The sequence below is a fragment of the Ciconia boyciana genome, chromosome 10 (assembly GCF_034638445.1).
Source record: "Ciconia boyciana chromosome 10, ASM3463844v1, whole genome shotgun sequence".
NCBI lineage: Eukaryota > Metazoa > Chordata > Aves > Ciconiiformes > Ciconiidae > Ciconia > Ciconia boyciana.
Window position 1 is genome coordinate 38,942,157 of NC_132943.1, and position 18,640 is coordinate 38,960,796.

General features: G+C 40.0%; 1 protein-coding gene across 9 annotated transcripts in view; it reads right to left on the bottom strand.

Moving 5' to 3' along the window:
• KANSL1L (KAT8 regulatory NSL complex subunit 1 like) overlaps positions 1-18,640 on the bottom strand; it is a 69,336-nt gene that overhangs the window by 4,873 nt on the left and 45,823 nt on the right. For 8 of the 9 annotated variants that reach the window (XR_012044505.1, XM_072875491.1, XM_072875485.1 and 5 more), the window contains 8 exons: positions 17,144-17,306; positions 12,841-12,951; positions 12,289-12,426; positions 9,721-9,848; positions 8,102-8,226; positions 7,130-7,184; positions 1,356-1,468; positions 38-218 (listed from right to left, as the gene is read on the bottom strand). Coding sequence is in view for 8 of the 9 variants with exons in the window: in XM_072875491.1 (XP_072731592.1) it covers positions 38-218; positions 1,356-1,468; positions 7,130-7,184; positions 8,102-8,226; positions 9,721-9,848; positions 12,289-12,426; positions 12,841-12,951; positions 17,144-17,306 (1,014 nt within the window). In the remaining variant the exon portion in view is untranslated. The remainder of the gene's footprint in view (positions 1-37; positions 219-1,355; positions 1,469-7,129; positions 7,185-8,101; positions 8,227-9,720; positions 9,849-12,288; positions 12,427-12,840; positions 12,952-17,143; positions 17,307-18,640) is intronic. The other variant, XM_072875486.1, reaches the window with a different exon arrangement.

The following is an 18,640-nucleotide window of genomic DNA, read 5'->3' on the forward strand; positions in this document are numbered from 1 at the left end:
GACCTGACCAGACCCGGAAGCTATTGGAAGCACCCACCTTCACTTCCTGGCTCTCCCTGCAGGGTTGCGCAATCCCTGAACAAACAGAGCTGTGGGCTTCCGAAGTCAAGTCGGGAACAGGTTCAGCAGTGCAATGCAGCGAGGCACAGGAGCTGCCCTGGTGGTCTTTCTGCACCGAATCTTGGCTGTGTCGTCCGTCAGCATTTTTGCTGTAAGATCTATGCAGGATAAGAGACGAGTCTTAAGAGCTACCCCCTGCCCTTTCACATCACCAGGAACAGTTTAGATTTTCTTTTCAAAGCGTTCAGTTTCTCCATACGTGCCGCCTACATTCTACTTATTTAAATCAAAAGAGCAGATGAAAACACACATGGTTCTTGACAACCTCGTTGTCACAAGCCAAAGCAAAGAGTGCTATGTGGAGGAGCTAACTGGATAAAACAGGGCTGGAACAGGCACACTCTAGCTGCAGAACAGCTGGTGGCTGGTCCCACTCCTGCACCTTGCTCCACATGCTCACCAAAACGGTGATTTTGGACAGAAGTCAGTGAGCCACGGGCTGTTCCCACTCAGGGGAACACGGCATCATTCGCAGGAGTCTGCGGAGTCCAAACTGCACTGTCAGCAGGCTGTGCCAATGTAACTCGAGAAGCAGCAGCAGGTTCTTGGGCTCCCCCTTCCCACCTCTGCTTACTTGTGTCTACAAGCATATGATAAATAGCAGAAAAAGTACTTATAGGATGCTTTTTGTCCTGGCAGAATCTGAAGCAATTATGGGAATCATTTTCCCAGAGCCAAATTGCAGATACAGCTTTATGATGTTTGCTCTTATATGTGCTACTTTTTGCAAGACTTTTAGGGGTTATATTTAATTCTGATGAGTTTTGCACCAGACAGCAAGCCTGGGATAATTAAACTTTTTCACACAATGACTTTTTTAAGCATAAGGTCCCTGGCACAGCCCAGGACCCTTTAGTAACACGTCTCTGAATGCAGTGGACTTTCATCTAAGTCAGGTGAGTGAAGAAGGGCTCACGTTACACTTGGTGGCTGAAGTCATAATAACTGGGAGTGACACAAACTAGCAGAGCTGTGTTCAGTATGGGAGTGAGATTTTTACTCACTAATACCAGGTCACTTACATGCCAAATTTCTGTAAGTATGCATGCTTCAGAACCGCACGGCCTTCCCTTTCCAGCCACAAAACCAAACATACCTGGTACTGTCCCTGATGAGTTAATTAATGAGTGCCCTCATTTTCAAAGTTCTCTGTGACAGCATTTCTGAGATTGCTGCACCAACAGCCAACACCAGTGGTTCAATAGGAATGCTCTTATCAAAGTCAGTACACCTGCCTGCTATTCCGTCTGGGCCAGCGGCTCTGCTCCCACAGCGACCACCTTGCTCTCTCTCTTTTTTCATACTTTGTATGACGTAAGGAAAAAACTTCATCTGACAGATCTTCTATCTGTAACGAGATACAGGGAATAGCTGCTGCCATAATTATGAACATCACTAGACACAAAGGCAACCACTATTATATATAATTCTACAAAGGTCTGTTCACCAAACAAGAGGAGGCAACACAATGCATGCTTGCGGTATAAAGTCACATCAAAATACATGCATTCAGCTTACACTCTCACTAGAGCTCTAGTATATGGGATGCTGTCACTTTCACTTTATTTCTTTACGTGTCTGTGGTTGATCTGAATGGATATAGAAATTATACCCCCCATGCAACTAACACATTTTTCTCTATGGTGAGAGGCAGAAAATTGAGAGGACAAGTATTCATTTGCAAATCAAGGCAGCATTAAAAGCACGTAATAAAGACAAGCAAAAATTCCAGCAGTTTCCAGAGACTGCTTTAGGAGGAGGCTGGGAGGCAGCAGGATTTACCAGGTGCTCTTTTAAGCATGGAGAAATAGGTCTGAGATCACCAAGGACTTCGATAGTTCCACAATGAGAGGAACTCAGCAAACCTGAGGTGCCGCATTCCTAGTATGAAACCAAGCAGAAAATGGGTTCTGCTTTGAAGAGACTATTTCTTAGCAAATGATTTGCATGACCCCAGTACAGCTTAAAAACGGCCCTAATGTGAGCACTTGAACTGCTCGTAGTCAAACAAGAGCCAGCTTTTTAGGTAAAACTCCTCAGCTGTAGCTATCACATCTGACCTTCACTTGGAAAGAGCCATCTTCATTTTTCCATTGGCAGCACACCAAGAAGTTTGCTCCTTGGACACGGCTGGGTGAGGAGCACTTTGCTGCCCTTCCCCCTCACTCCCCAGATGGCAGGCGAGCTCTTGGCTGGACCCCTCCAGCACAGCTCAGAGTTATTTCAAAGTGCTCCAAATCATTCAATGTCTTCAAAGTTCACCTAAAAAGCTGAGGTTGGCGAGAGTATTCAAGTGCTGCAGCCATGGATCTTATGCCAGCTGCTCCCAACTGAAAAGCAGAGAAATTCTAGGAAATAACAATTCCTGGTCATAGAAGCTGTGAAGTTGCACTGCCAGATCAGTCCTGGACAAGAATTATACCAATCATCAGGGGGTCATGGAAAATAAATTGAATTTTTTCTATAAAGCAAAATCCTCAGTGGTGTTATACAAGTAACACCATTTATCCTCCGAGTCCGATAAAATACAGAACTAAATGCAGAGTCCTCACTGCAGTGCGAGACACGAGCCATACGATATAGGTTACATTGTCAGCTGTTCACTCCAGACAACTATTGGCCCTGAGGTTTTCCACAGAAGCCATTCTTTGCATCAAGTCTTGCAGCACTGCAAGTTCATGACCATTACGGGTACAAATGCAAAGTACTACAATGCATTTATGCTGCTGTAAGCGTACCTGGTAGTGGCACTCAGGCACATTTCCAACCTAGGTGGCTGGTCATGAACTACAGCCCCACAATGAAATTTAACTGGGCCAATGAAAAGGTTCCCAAAGACTTCAGTGTGATCTGAAACGGCCACACAACCTGCTTGCTAAAACTGTAGCTGGCTGGCTCCTCCTCAGCCCAGCACTCAAGAGGAACCTTCAGACAAACAGGCTTGCTTTGTTTGCCCATCTCATGACTGCTTTTTGAAGACTCTTCATTGCTTTTATTTATTTATGTTAAACACAAACCACTTTGTTAGCTGCTGGTTTCCTTTCATGCAAGCCAACTTAATGGGTTTCCTCCTCTCTCTGGAATTCACCAGCTCTGTCACTTGGATGGCATTGGTACAGGGCTGCATCTCAGTTCAGATTCTGTCTTTCCAAGGTCAATGATGTATAGCGTGAAAGTGAGAATTTTATGAACTACAAAAGTGCTATTCCCTCAGGGAAAATTCAGGATTTTTCTGTGTGCTCAGATTTCCTTTGAAGTGGAAACAAAAGATAATTTTGAAAGAAAAACTTAAGACTTTGAAAATACTTTTCTTAGCAAATTGCCAAAACTTTTCATGCTGGGAAGAAACTTCATTTTTAACAAGCTTCCTTTCAAAAATCAAAGTCCACATTCCTCTCCAAGAGGAGAGTTTTGAAAAATACAGAAATAAGCCTTACTATTCCTTTCCCATAGCTGATGATAGCACATTTAACTACTTGTTAATTTAAAATGCGTTTTACCCTATTCCATTGAAGACTAACAAGTAATACATTTTCTTATTGAAAAATTATTCTTTGTTCTATGGATAAAATCACATTATATCAGCATAAAAGGTCTTTACTTGGTTCAGTGCAGCCTCTGCCCCTCCCCAACTTTGTAACACTTTATATATTTCCTCCACCAACTGTAGGTTAATTTAAAGTTGCTATAACTGGAGAAATTTGCTATTCCCCGCCTCCCCCCCAGGTTAGTTTGAAAAAGGACAAAAGAACTGTCATTCCTCAGTGGATGGATCTGGCAGTGATGTTGAGAGAAAAGACTATTAGGAAGGCCTGTTTGTGAGGCATGTCTAATGATTTCACTCAAAGAAAAAGACTTAAAGCAAACTAAGATTTGGATCCCCCCATCCCATCTAGTTAAGCTACAAGACACTGTGCACCAGGAATATTTCTGAAAGGTTCTCAAAACAACAAAGTCTGTGTTTCAGTCTTTGGCTTCACAGGAAACACTGAGTCATAAGCCATGAAAACACTTATGCAAAACTAATTACACACAGAATTATTCCAAAGTTTTTGTCATTACTAAAACAAGTACAAAATAAACTTGAACATTACTTTACAACCATGCCTTGCCAGAAACTCCAACCTGGACAAAATGAATTAAAAACAAAATAAAACAGGAAAACCCACGCCACACCCTCCCATGCCTTAAAGCAGTAACAGACTGCAAATTCATACACGCAAACCAGGAAACTCAAAAGCTCTATTTCCAAAAACTAAGTATTTTTAGAGCAAGTAATAGAGCAGACATAGATAGGAGATTAACTTTTGCATTGCCCAGCTGTTATGTTTGTCCTTGTAAGGCAAAATTTCCAGAAACAAAAATTAGGCACCCAAAAAAGGTAAGCTTTTTGTACTCAAATAAAGGCATAGCGAATAGGCCTGCTTTTCAGAAAGCACTGAGCTCCTGTCCTTGGAAGTGTGGCTCCTGTAGAACAAGACAAATTTGGGACCCCGCATTTTTTTGTAACTTGTGGAAACTTTGGGTGCAAATCTATTGCATGGATACAGGTTGTTGCATTGAAAGCCTTTAAATGAAGAAGAGAGAGAAGGAAAAAAAAAAGAAAACCAAAAAGAAGACATCAAGTGGAAGAAATCCCTAACTGCTGGTTGACACAAGGACAACTCCAGAAGTTTTAAATTTAGCCACGCAGAAGATAGGCAGAAAATAAACTATTATACAGTACCACCACAGGCTGCTATGCAGTGGAAAACAAATAAAAACCTTACTTTATATATAAAAGCAGAAAGTACATTTTGCCCTCTCTTGTCCTTCACAAATGATCTACTGAAGCTTGCCTTGATTTCAGTACAAGGAACAATTTCAAGAGCATCAGAGTGAGTGCAGAACATGCGAAAAGGTAATGCTGCTGTTTTCTCACAGCTTTTTTCAAGCTTACTCAGTAACAAATCTAACTCGGCCTAAAACCTAAAGCAAGGAAGTGGAAGGATTATGATCAGACAACCACCTTTTCTCAGTACTCTGAAAAACATCCAAACCAATTAACTCAATCCCAGAAGAACAGGGGAAAATTGGCAAAGGATGATTTAGACAAACAAGATCTTTAGCATTTTTCTCTTGTCTGACATCTCTCCTCTCTCATTCTACCCGGCAGCTGACAGACAATACAGAAGCAGTGGACCACAGCAGGAGGCAAAGCTGCTTTATTGTTAACTCAAGTTATTTCCTGGCCAAAGGATGAATCATACGGGATCAACTAGTCATGCCAAATACAAACATACTGGGAGGGCTACTAAACGAGCGATTAGCCCGTGAACTTCACAGAGAGACACCTTGAAGTCCATTCAGCAAAATACGCTAAAAGTACGTGAGACAAGTCATCTGTATGGGATTTGAAATCTAAACAAGAAATCCAGAGTCCTCCAAGCAAGTCTCTTGAAGCCCTGAAGGCAAATCACTGTTGAAATTCTTGCCCCCCCAGATACCAGGACAGAGAGGAATGAACAGTAGGTTCTCAAGGGACAGTGCGCCCTTGCTGCCTTATTAGTTATTCTCCAAATGGTTTAATTAAATATCCTTGCAGGAGAGTTCTCCTGTGTATGTAGTTTGACCTTCTCACTACAAAAGAAGATCAGGCGTATTTCCTGCTAGCAGAGACGGTACCAAAACAAAAGGCAGTGGTGGAGGTGACATAAATCTGACCACCAGATTTCACAAGAATTTCTCAAGTGCATGAGAAAAGGCAGAGCCAGAGTAAGTTTTTCTCTTCCTTCCCAAGAGTATGGTGCCAAAACCCAAGAGTATGGTGCCAAATGAGTGTAACTACACCAGGTAGGGACCATGATGCCCTCTGAAAGGAAAGGTTCATTTCCATGGAGCAGGCAGCTACAGACCTAGTAAAACTCTGAGGAAACTAGCGCCTTTGTGGAGAGTGTATTTTCTACCCCAAGGGAGTAGCATAATGATTTGTTTACTGTGTTCAGCATAACCTTCTGTACTGCTACCGCAATCTTTTTCTACTACTGAGGCACTTAAACCCTAGTTGTAGAGACTCTCTGAAAAAGGAGCTCAAGAACAGATACTGTGGATGAAGGTACAAATACAAGTCCTACATTACAACAGTTGATAGTGGCCTGTAGCAGAGATTGGAGGGAGACTGGAGATGTCCAACACACAGCAAAACTGTCAGGTTTCTGGAAAAGGGGCCACAAAAAGATCGAAGGACAGAAAACCAGTCTGGAGATCAGACCTGTTGGTACATTCACGCTGGGGTTAGGAAATGCCTTGAACCCCTGATTAGGGGAGAAAGGAACCCCCAGCTGCAAAGTCCACAGACATTCTCTGGAAGAAAAAGGTAGATTTTTACGTCTGGAGGAAGCAACAGTAGCACATGATGTGCAAAACTTAGCTCAACAGGCAAGCAGGAAATGCTGAAGGTTACCTTGTTCCTGACAAAGCAGAAAGAAGAAAAGTTTGCTCCCAACAGGAGGGTTGCAGGAAAACGAACACTGAGAAGAAAACTGAGGAAACCTGCTGGGCCCACAGGCAAAATGCCAAATTACCTCCTGAAAAGCAACAGGCCATGGGAACTGGCCATGAAAGAAGAGGATGAGAGAGAACAGACATTCTAGCACAGGTAGCCCTGAAGAGACAGTTACACTGGGAGAGCCAGCATCACAGTGCCCAGGAGCAGGGGAGGCAGACGCCTGACCAAAGGAACCCTTTGGAGCACTGACTGTGCTGACAGCAAGGGACAGAAGAGCCAAACGAACAAGTGAACAATAGTTATTAATGGAGATACTCACATTTCTGTCATCCACCATAGGGTCGAGTAGGTTGGGGTAAGACACATTTTCACAATCCGATACTTAATATTTTATTTTTGAAATTTGAAATTTACCAGGATTTGCATGAAGTCAGTGACTTTGGAAAATATATACGATTATCCCAATTATATATTATATCTAGTTTAATTAAAAACTGTTAGTTTAATTAAAATACAGCCTACCTCTTCTTCATCTGTATGAGATCTTTCTAAAGGTTGAAATTCAACAACTCTCCAGCTAGAAATGAGACAAGGAAAGTCAAATTAATTTACCTAAATGCTGTTTCATTATACTGTTAGTTACTCCTTCTCCAACACTGCTTGTGCTTCAAGATTTCTTTCAAATAAAATAATTTCAAATTTAAGATGCCCAAAATTTAGATTTTCCTTTCCCAACCCAATATCTAACCTTTCTTTTTCCCAACACAGCCTTTAATCTATCCAATAGAGTCTTAATAATATTTTTCTCTTTAAAGACAATATAAAAGCAAATACAAATTACAGATTTAAAATATGGAACAACTGCATTTAGCTATTTCAGGCAATTTGCTAGTAAGCCACTGAATTACAGCACAGAAGATCAATTACCCTGTTTTAGTAATCTAAAGATGTTCTTTTTCAAAAAAAAAAAAAAAAGTCTCTAGAATCATGGATTCATGGATTCTAGGTTTACACTGTATGGAAAAAATTAAGCTTATTCTACTGTATCAGAATGGATAAATTTTAAAAATATATATGCTTAAACCATTTTGATCTAATTCACTGAAAATAGTTAACTATTTTGTTATGAACCATAACACACACAAAAGACAGCAACCTCCAAATAACTGTTCAGAGCATGTCAGCCTAATGGCACATTTAAGGCCATGAATATCACTACAATTAAGATGATATAAACCCACTTCTATTTTTAGCCAGTCTGTGCATCTGCCACCTCCCTGTATCAGACTATTTCCCTTGTGCTATCAGCTGTCCAGTCTTCCCACCACTCCAGTCACACAAATTGAAGTGCACAGAAAAAAAACCCTGAGCACATGAAAAGATCATCTTAATATTATAAAATTATCTAACTACACGTTGACGATATTCTTAGTCAATGTTCTCATGTTCATTTTGGTGGTATCTTCTTTGCAACTGAGGAGGTCATGAACAAACCTTGGGGTAAGGATTTCTTTGTACTGTAGTTTCTCCAACTTTGATGGTGCCACCAGCGACATTGGAATAACAATGTTGTCTATATCATAGGAGCTCTCACTTCTCAACCTCCTCCTGGAGTTATGCTGTATAATACAAGCAATACAAGAGGAGATTCATCAGCTCAAATCACAGGAACTACATGTTAGCTGAGAAACATTAGAACTGCAAGGAGGAGAAAGTCTGTAACTTGAACACTTTTTCTAGTGGCTTAATGACTTCTGACTCCCCCCGCCCTGCCCCCCGATGGAATCTCAACAAAGCTTAAAACTACCTCATCTCTGAGATTTACTTCTTGCTGGCATAACTCGTACTGAAAACAGTGGCAGTTTCCCTTCCTTGCTTTCAGTTACAGTTAATTCTGAATACTTATGAGAACTTTGAAGTTAATGCTGCCTTCTTCATAATGTTCAGTCTACAAAGACAAACTTCTATAATCTACTGACCAAGTGGTTGGTATAATCTACAGTATACAGATCTACAATCTACAGATAATCTATAATCTACAGTAACCCAAGTGGTTCTTCAATGTGATACAATTAAGAATTCCAAAAGAATGAAGCTACATTTAGCGGTGAAGAACAGCCTACACGGAAAGTGGTTTTCTGAAAGACGTGCAAAAGACAGAAACTGAATTTCTTTGCTGTGATCATAGCAGGATTCCTAGTGGTGTTCTCTGCCCACTAGTCCATGGAACCTATATGGGTCATCAAAAACTGAAGTTCCTAGATTACAGGAGAAAGTTTAATTTTAAATCATGATACATTCCATATTTCAAGATCTCAGTTTTTAGCTGAGCGTTAATGGAAGCAGTCTATTCTACAATGCTCATTTAGGTGTTCTTTGACAATGGTCTGCTCAAGCAAGGGAAAAAAGGAGGAGTGTGCATTGTCAAAATTCTGCGTTGGGGGTGCAGATTTAAACTCAGCTCTCCAGGAGTCACTACCAGATTGAAACGTCACGACTTACAGAGCACCAGTATACCACTAGGCTTAGCAGAACTGTGGGACTGAAATCTGAACATTATTATGAAATTCGCAATGAATTCCAATAAAACAAAGTTTCTTTCTGCAGGGACTTTATTGAACCAGAGCTGTGCTGCTCCTCAGCAAATTTATATACCAGAGACTTTGCCTGTAGTTCTGCACAAAAGGTTTTAAATAGTCAAGCTGAGAGTTAACAAATTCTGTGACTATATTTGCACCGTGAGGCCATTTTATGTAGCTGCACCAAGAAAAAAGGGTCATAAGAGCCCTTGTGTAAAATGAGGAACATAAATCATAGTATATTTAATGAAATTTGGGAAAAAAAAAAATGAAAGGCCCAACACCAATAAACTAAACTTACACTCCAGTTATATGATCTGCAAAATTCTTTTACAAGCAAGTATCTGTTGTAGGAACACCACATACTCAATCTGGAATAAATTACTTAATGTAATCCACTTAATTCACTGTAAAAATGCTCTGTACTGTTATTTAACACTAAATTAGATGTAAAAGGCATGTGTTTGTGGATTATTAATTGGCACAACTCCCTGTTGATATTTCAGTTAAGACAGTGATACATTTTTGGTTTACCTGTGATGATGAAGTGCTGTGAGTGGGCCTAGACATCGCATGGACATTGGTCACGGCAGCAAAACTGCTATGGGATTCTGGTTCTGCATGTTGAAAGGAGAATGTCTCAAACCTAGCATTGTGTTCGCCTGGCACAAAAAATAATAATAAAAAAATTGCATACCGGCTGTTGTCTATTAGACTAAAGATATTTTTCCATACAGTAATAGTAAAGTAATTTCTAGAAGCCCACAGCTAACCACTTACAATTTAACAAATACTAAAAAAAGCCACCTAAATAAACACTTGTTACTCATCCTGTTGTTCCACAAAACTCATCTCTCTGCTTCTACGAAGGATTTCTTCTCGTGGAACCAGCTTCATATGGGCAAATCCTGCTTCTTTTTTCAGAAGCTGTCATAGACTACACACACAGCAAATGCAATCAGACTTAGAGGAACGCTCCTCAGTGTTCCCTAACAGCGCTTCCCTAACTGGGCTGCATCTCACTAATGTACCAGTTCACTAAGCCCTCACTGACAGTTTCTTCCTTGATAAATGATAAAACAAAACTGGCAGCAAGGGTAACAAAATTAGATTCTAGATCTCCATGTCATCCACTGCTCCAGACAAATCGTAATTCTTGTTTACTCTTATTCAGTCCCAGTGTAAGCAGCTTTTAGGGGGGTTCAGAATTCAACCACCTGTGTTCTGCTTTCCTTCTACCTTAATTTCCAGTCAGGAAAGAGAACTCAGATTTAATATACCAACTAATAAAAAGAATCAGTGTATTCCAACATGGAAAAAGAGGTAAGACTGAGCTTAAAGACTGTATTGCACAGGCTGGGTCAAGGACATGAGTTGCACAGAGCTGCCATCTCTCAGGCAGCTCTGCAACTCCCTGGTACACAGCTTTTATTTTTGGCCTTGTTCATCAGGCTGACCTTCCCCATGGATAATTTCTCCTAGACAGAGCCCAAATTAGGAATAAATATGTAGTACTACACCCATAGCACTAATAAGCTAGAACTTCTGCTGCTGCTCATGAATACGCCACATAGCAGTTTTCTGGCATTGGCAGACTATGATCCTCATGATAAAAGATCGGGTTTTTATTCCATTAACTCAAAGAACTAAATACTATTGGCAGAAGACTAATTGTAACTTCAAAAGGTTTCCAGCAAGAAGTTTTCTCTCTTACTAGTGCTCCTAAGTAACTCCAATTGTTGATCTCAGTGTGCATGACTGTACACTTAGGGAAGCAACGTGGTTGCAAGAAACACTGTGTCAGCATCTGCCTTTTGGGGACCAGCAACTGTTTAAGGGAGCGGGTGGCATGGAAAAAAGGATCACTGATGGCGAGAGGGGACAGGACAAAGCACCCCCCTGCAGAGACAGGCACAGAGCGTAAGAGAAGACTGTACAGCAAAGGGGAGGACTGTAATGCACAAGGGGAATGATGCAGAGAGAAAAAAATTCATCTAAATCAGAGGCAGTTTTCAGTCTGTCCAAAAACACCTTTTACTCTCTCCTGTAACTTTCTAATCAATAGGGGCTTTTGGTTTGTTTTTGTGGGGTTTTGGTTGTTTTTTTTTTTTTTAATAGATCATAATTTTTTGTTAAATCATCTCGGCAGTAATTCCCATATCTCCACCTCTATTGCAAGATTACACTAGCAGTTTTACCTGGATATGCAATCAAAGTGTATTTTTCCACAATGTTAAGTGATCATTTATATCTTTTAATTCTTTCTTAGGGGAAATTTTAAACTGATACAGTTTGTCCTCTTACTCAGTGATTTATTTTCTTCAACTTTCTTGGCAGGAATTTTGCCAAAAGTTTTGCAAAAGTTCACATAAATGATCTGTAACAGAATCTGTTAGGTTTTACATTCTAAGTGCTTGGAGAAGTAAGATGCTATTTATCTTTACAATGGTACACTGAATTTTTTGTCCCTAAATTATCACATTATCCTACGGAACTTTCAGAGCACTTCTATTAACTTACCAAGTGCTGAATTAGAGATTCAATGGCTTAAAAGATAAAGATAACAAGGGTGAAAACACTAATTATAAGCACTGGCTACCCACAAGTCCTCCTAACAGTCTGGAAGGAAACCAGAACCGCAAATGGCAGTATACAAGTGAAACACAGCTGACCAAAGATGCCAGGAATAGTGTATGTTTGGTTGGGCACATGATTTGACAGATAACTTTGCAATTCAGTCTGTTTCACTGACTACTATAAAAAAACCCCTTTCATATTAAAAATAATGACACCCAGTATTAGAAAAACACAGCTGGACTGCTGAGCAGTTTCCTTTAAGAGTATTCCAAAAATAAAATACAGAAGCTTGTCTAATTTTGTAATATATACTCAAGAAGACAGAGAAATATTATTATGCTTTAAAATAGCACATTATTTTCATGGTGTCGTAAGTCCATTTCTTCACTCCTGTAAACTTTCAAACAGCATCCTCTTTGGAGACAACTTAAAATTAATTCTCAAAGCCCAGTGATAACAAACTAATTTATACAGTACCTTTTTAAAGAAGTAGTGCTGTCTTAAACAAGACCATTTTTCTCTTACCTACTGCTGTCTCACTTAGATGTCTTTTCTTTCTTCCTTCTGACAGCTGGTCAGATGTTCCTGACACTGACTGAGATTTGGAATTAGATAAACAGCCACTGCTCCATTGTTTGACAGAAACGTTATGTTGATTATAGTCTACGACAGAAAAAGCATGTATCAAATTGAAAACTTATTTTCCATTGGTGCACTTTACAGGCAATGTCAACTGCCGAACTATTTATAATGGAAAAAACCAGACTTCTGATAGGAATCCAAATAGTAAACAGTACTGCAGTCAGGCAACTGTGTCTGCAGAGAACTCACGGTCCAAATGCCCCCCACTTGTATTACTGCCCTCTGACAGCTCTGATGGGATCATTTCAGTGCAACAAAGGAGAACCTGATACTGGTCTGGGAAGAGATTCCTCTTCCACGTAAAGCCTTAGCTGGTTGCCTTCTCTGATAACCTGCTTTGTGGTAAGTTTACAAATTGAACCTCTTCAGGGCAGAAAGTACTGGCGAATGAATGAAAAACGGTCTTGCAAATATTAAAATATTTTGTTTACATACCATTGTCTGGAGATACTTTAAACTCCACTCCCAAAGATGAGGTATCAACAGGTTCTCCTTTGATGTCATCCTTCCTTAATAATGTTTCAAAGTATATGTGAAGAGGAATATCTAATAAAAAAAAGAAATCCAAAGGGAATGCAGTCTATATCAGAAAGATAGCAACCTATGAGCTAATGAATTATGCATCATCACTAAAGGTCTAGGAAATCGATTACACACACTGTGGAATATAATATCTATGAGCAATACTGCTGCCTTCAGTCCTTCAACTCATGAAGTACAGCAGTGCTGAGTAACTCCTGCGAGGACCAATCACTTGTCTATGTAGCAGCAGTGTCTTCACAGAGTCAAGCTGAAAACAATATAGGAAAACATGTCCCAAAACTGGTGAGAGCCAAAAGAAAACTTGATGACAATATCCCAAAAAAGCCCAGCCAGGCATTTCAAATAAGTGATTTTTGCATGAGTAAATAAGAAAATTTGAGGCAAGGTAATTCTCAGCTAGATAGTTATTGTATGAGTGCTATCCTCCACTACAGGCAACGACCTGTGGTCTTTTCTATCAGTTATCTAAGTAGTACCCATGATAATCTCCAGTAGTTGCCTGGAGGTAAGATCTCAAGGTACCCATCTTTCTATTAACAGGAAGTGAGAGTTATGCCATGGTAAAAAACAAATCCATTTTTAGCTGTGAAGCTACACTGCCATATGTGCTGACCAAGGCAGTATGCTTAAGTGGTTCCAAGCTCTCCAGCACTAACAGCTTCCAAGGGCTGACAAGACGACTCAGATCAAGGTAGGACTCAAACCTAAGGAATGCTCCTGAACATATCCCAGTGCAGGCACATACACTTAGTAGATTAACAGCACTTTTTTTGGTGTTCAAAGTCCAAGTAAGAAAGAGCAAGGTTGCCTTACTCTGGAATAAACTATGTCCGTACCTGCAATTACTCCAGAATTGTTCTTCACGAAAACAAGCTCTGGAGGGTATCACGTAAGAGTAAGACTGGGGTCTTCCCCTCTGCCCAAACTAACTCCTGCACAAAACCCCGCACAGTGGAGAGCACACAGTGCACTTTTCCTATAATCTCAAAAGCCTTCAGTTCAGCCTTTTGGGTACAGGTAATTAATGCTTTCGGAAATTGTTACTGCTGGGAGCCTAGAGGTAATTTCAAGGTACATTCCTTCTTTCTCTTTCTGGCAAAGGCTACAGCAGGGCAATGTAATTCATTTCCCGAGGGAGTTCTAACCAAGAATTAGTCTGCAAAATGTCTTAAGTGGTAAGGAATTTACCCACTGTTGTAAGGCAGGAAGGCTTAAGAAAAATAGGTCTCTGTCTGAAAAGCCTTTCCGGAAACAACATTACAAGAAAGAAGATAAATTAATTAGAAAGAAATATGTCAACATAAGAAGCAGGCTTGATGACTATTGTGTTCGGAATGAGAACAGGTCTGAGGGCACAGCCAAAGGGTGGGCGTTAAACTATTTTTATTTACATACAACCTTAGCCTCATGTGCCTTCAGGACTTGCCTGGATAGAAACTTTCAACATATCTTGCTATCTAAAAATAATAATTTATTTCCATTTCATACAGATCTAACTAGATATTTTGTCACAAGACTAAAGGTGACCTGTAAAAGGTTGTTTTCCCCCAAGGTTTTTGCTGTGTTTCCTATTCTACTTCTGAGTGAAACATAAACTAGGTCTGAAAGGTTTATTAGTCACAACATTTAAGTAAAGAAATAAACAAAACATTTCTCCTGTTTTTTTTCTGAGAAATCACCTGGATGTCTCAGAGATATTTTTATTATGTGCTCCTATATCTTAATTAAAAGGTCAGGAGCATTTGTTCCAGTTTATCCGCAGGCTAGGGACAAAAATACCAGAAACCCAAACTTCTTCAATGCAAACTACAATTTTCCAGTCATCGGGGTGCAAGTTTAAAGAGGCGCTTTTATGCTCAAGGGATGCTGCAACCACTGACATACTTCTGGTCAAGACCCTTGGTAATATGGAAACTCTGAAGGCAAGACTTAGAACCGTAAGGACAATTATACTTCCAGAAGCCTGTACACTAGTGAGCCAGTCCCACTGCACTATATTACTACAGTGCTTGCAAATTACAATTCTCCTTTGAAAGTAAAAAATAGGGACAAGAGAGAACAAGATCTGAATCTTGAATTTGAATCCCTCCTCACACACTGAAAAAATCAAACTCCCAGAGTTTCAAAATGGAACAAATACCAATAATATTTTTTAAAAAACAGAGGAAATTAAACCAAGAACCTCTTCTTCTACACTGCTGAAAAACTTTTTTTTTATTCAGAAGAAAGCGGTAAAAGATGTGGGCACACCACAAGTAGTATTTTAAGATAAGTTATCCCTCTGGAAAGAGATAACTAAGGAAACTGCAAAGAAAACATGAAACTGAATCAGGCTACCTGACCAAATTGGAAAATTTCTAGCATGCATTTATTCACGACAATTCTTTCATATGAAAGAAAATGACAAATAGACTAGTGGTCTCCATGAGGAGGCAGAGACAGCAAAGTACACAAAGCACAGACTAGACCATGAAATCTAGCCTCTCTCAAAAGCAAGAACTGCATCTGAGCAGGAGATAGTAGGTCTAGCACTTTTTTCCTGTCTCAACTATTATTAGCAAGGCTAAGGCTGCTTGAAAAGAGAATAAATATTCCTCAAAAGAAATATGTTCTTGGTATCAGAATGAAGCTAAAACAACATTTTTCTTCCTCCGTCCTGGCAAAGTGACCAACAGTAGCCATGATGCAATCCAGAGCGTTTCAGTTTTTTTCTTCTCATGATGATTAGTTTTTTTCAAGGAAAGAATGTTTCAATATTCTTGTTAAACTTCCTAATCTCCCTGAAAAGTAAGGTAGGATTAAATGCAAGGGGCATGGCCTTATATGACTATCCTTGAACAGATTTCGAAAGAAACACTTAAAAAACCCACCCCAAAACATATACACTGTGGTACACTGAACCTTGCATAGAAGCAAGGAAACAATCTGATGAGTGAGACAAGCTGGCAATCACCCAGGAAGTGTGTGGTGACAGCTCTCTGCAGGGATCTGGGGACTACCATCTAACCCCCCAGCTCCTGTCCAGCTGGGGCTGTCAGAGTCACAGGGTAAGTGATGGAGAGCGTTTGTAAAGAAGATTTAAGAAGTGTTTTTCTCTCCTCTCCACAACAATGCCCTGCTGACTGGGATGTTTGCTGTTGCACTCCTGGAGTGAGCGTTTTCTTCCCCCTATCTGCTCCTCAAAATACACTCCTCTTTATCACATACATGGGATGTAAACCCTCGTAAACCTGCAAGAGTTGAGACCTTCTCAGGATTCCATGTCCACACTTGGGTCTCCTCTACTGGCCAGTGACATGTTCTCCAAACCCAAGATTTACTTTAATTCTTGACTTCCTAACACCAGGCTGGAGCGTATACATTGCCATTCTGGGAAGACAGTGGGTTTGATTAAAGACTCAAGCAGTTCCATGGACGTTCCAACCTCACGTTCAGGATTATTTAGTGGCAAAGAAGCCCCCCAGAACAGCAGAATTCAGCTGGTCAGCAACTACCTGGCAATAGGTTTTTCCTAAAATAAAATAAAAAAAAAACAACAAACAAAATCTGCTGGTATCCAATCCCTCCTGCTGGTAACAGCACTTAATATGCTATTTTGAAGCACAAAGTGCTGTCAAGTTGCACCTGCACTAGTTTCAGGGCTAATAAGAGTCAGAAAAAACAACATCTGCATTATTGTTCAAAAAGATTAAAGAATCAGATGACAGAAACCATAAACTTCAAAGATCACCAAAAAGGCTGACTGTCACAAAAAACAATTAGAAAAACTAAATAAAGCTTTTTGGGCCTGGTCCAAAGGGCCTGAACTCAAACTTGCTCGTGAAAACAACACAACCAAGCTATAGTAGTGTGTTGGCAAAAGCACCATCTAAAGGACTAACGCTGACTCAGTTAGACACACTATGAAACATGCAAAAACCACCTTAACCAAAAATGTTCCGGTCATTTTTCCCATCAGTTTTTCTTGGTTGTAATCACGCTACCAGTATGGGAAATCTAGAAGGTGTATTTTTCAAATGTCAGGATGAAGTTAAGATTTTCATTTAGTCTAAACTCATGTATTTTGCCAGTGTGAGGTTTTCTGTAAGAGAACTAAGTTCTAAAAATCACTCAAAAGAAAAGTTAGTCCATAAACTCTACAGCTCTCACAAGCACAACCAACCTCTGTTAGAGGCATTGCATTTGAGTTACTTACCTGAAGGGAATGATAAGACCGGATGGAAGGAAGAGTCCAGCTCTTGCACATAATCTAGTATTTTAGATTCCGCACTGTACTCACTACTGCTGAAAGCGGAGGCTGGCACCATACATGGTAACTGAGTTTTATATGGAAAGGAGGCATCTCTAGATGGCGAAGTCTGCAAGGATACCCAGAAACAAAGGTTAACTTCTTCTTTACTTATTTCCTTCAAATTAGACCAGAAGAAAACAAAGAACATAATCTGAGTGACACTCTTCAATACAAGAAGGGGAAAAAAATACCTACAAACTTCAGATAGCCTAAATACAACTTACCTCCACTTATCATGGACTATGGCACACAACACAAAGAATACAAAAATACCCTTCATTTAGGGCCAGGAAACAGTTGTCAAAGTTTCCAGAGAAAATGTAACTGTTTCCAATCATTATTCTGATATATCCTATCACAAACACCCCTTAAAATTCCATTCCAGCGCAATAGGCATGATACAGATGCACAAACGAAACTTAACACCAGACTAAATATAGGGGTCTCCTCCAATTTTCCCCTTAGTCTTAGTAAGATTCTTAGTATCAATATCGCTAGACAGTTTGAGATTATACATTTTCATGCAATTTACACAAAGCAAGAGGGCACTTACACAAAGCAAGAGGGCAAAGTCCTTACCTTGTTATAATTTAAATATCAGATAAGCAACACAAACAAAAGAAGATACAAAGCAATAAATACAGAGGGATGCATTGAGGATTGATTAATAGGTAGAAAGAGGCATTACTAGAAAGAGGAGAGCTGCAAAGAAAGATTAATTTAACTGCTTATTTGCAAGGCTTGTTAAAGTATGGAAGGTAAAATGATGGATTGCACAGAACTGGTAGGTGTGAGGTAGCAGGACACTAAGGCAAAACGCAGGGTGAAAATGGGCAGGAATAAGCAGCAGAGTGCAGGCAATATACTGAGCTCTGAAAGACAGACGGAGAGAATCGAATGTGATGCTACAGGGCAGCAGTCAACAGTAGTCTGTGCTTCAGAATAAGCTACAAAAACATTGCAGGGAAATAGTGCTGTTTATGCCACTTTCAGCCTTACTGGATACTAGCACTAGTAACCCCAGAGGTACTGACATTTTTAAGGGCTTCCATTGGTTTTTGATTCTCTGCCAAAAGCTGCAGAATCCTCTGAAGGGGAAGGGAGGGAAGGGGGGCACTGCAGTAATTTGAGGTTCTCAGCCTAATGCTGTGCAAACTGCCACATTTATCATCTCCCGGAAAAGGATTTCAACACAAAAAACCCTGTAAGAATGAATATAACAGTGGTCTTCTTGATCTTCTTATGACTTTTTATGGAATGAAAGGAAGACATCTAGCAGTTGCATCAGAAGCAAGATGATCAAACAAACATTACTTGTATTTTTAGTACTACTTTCTGAATCCAAGAAATCTCTCTCTGCTGTCTCCTCCTGTCTGAAATATTCCAGGCTGTATTCTAGCA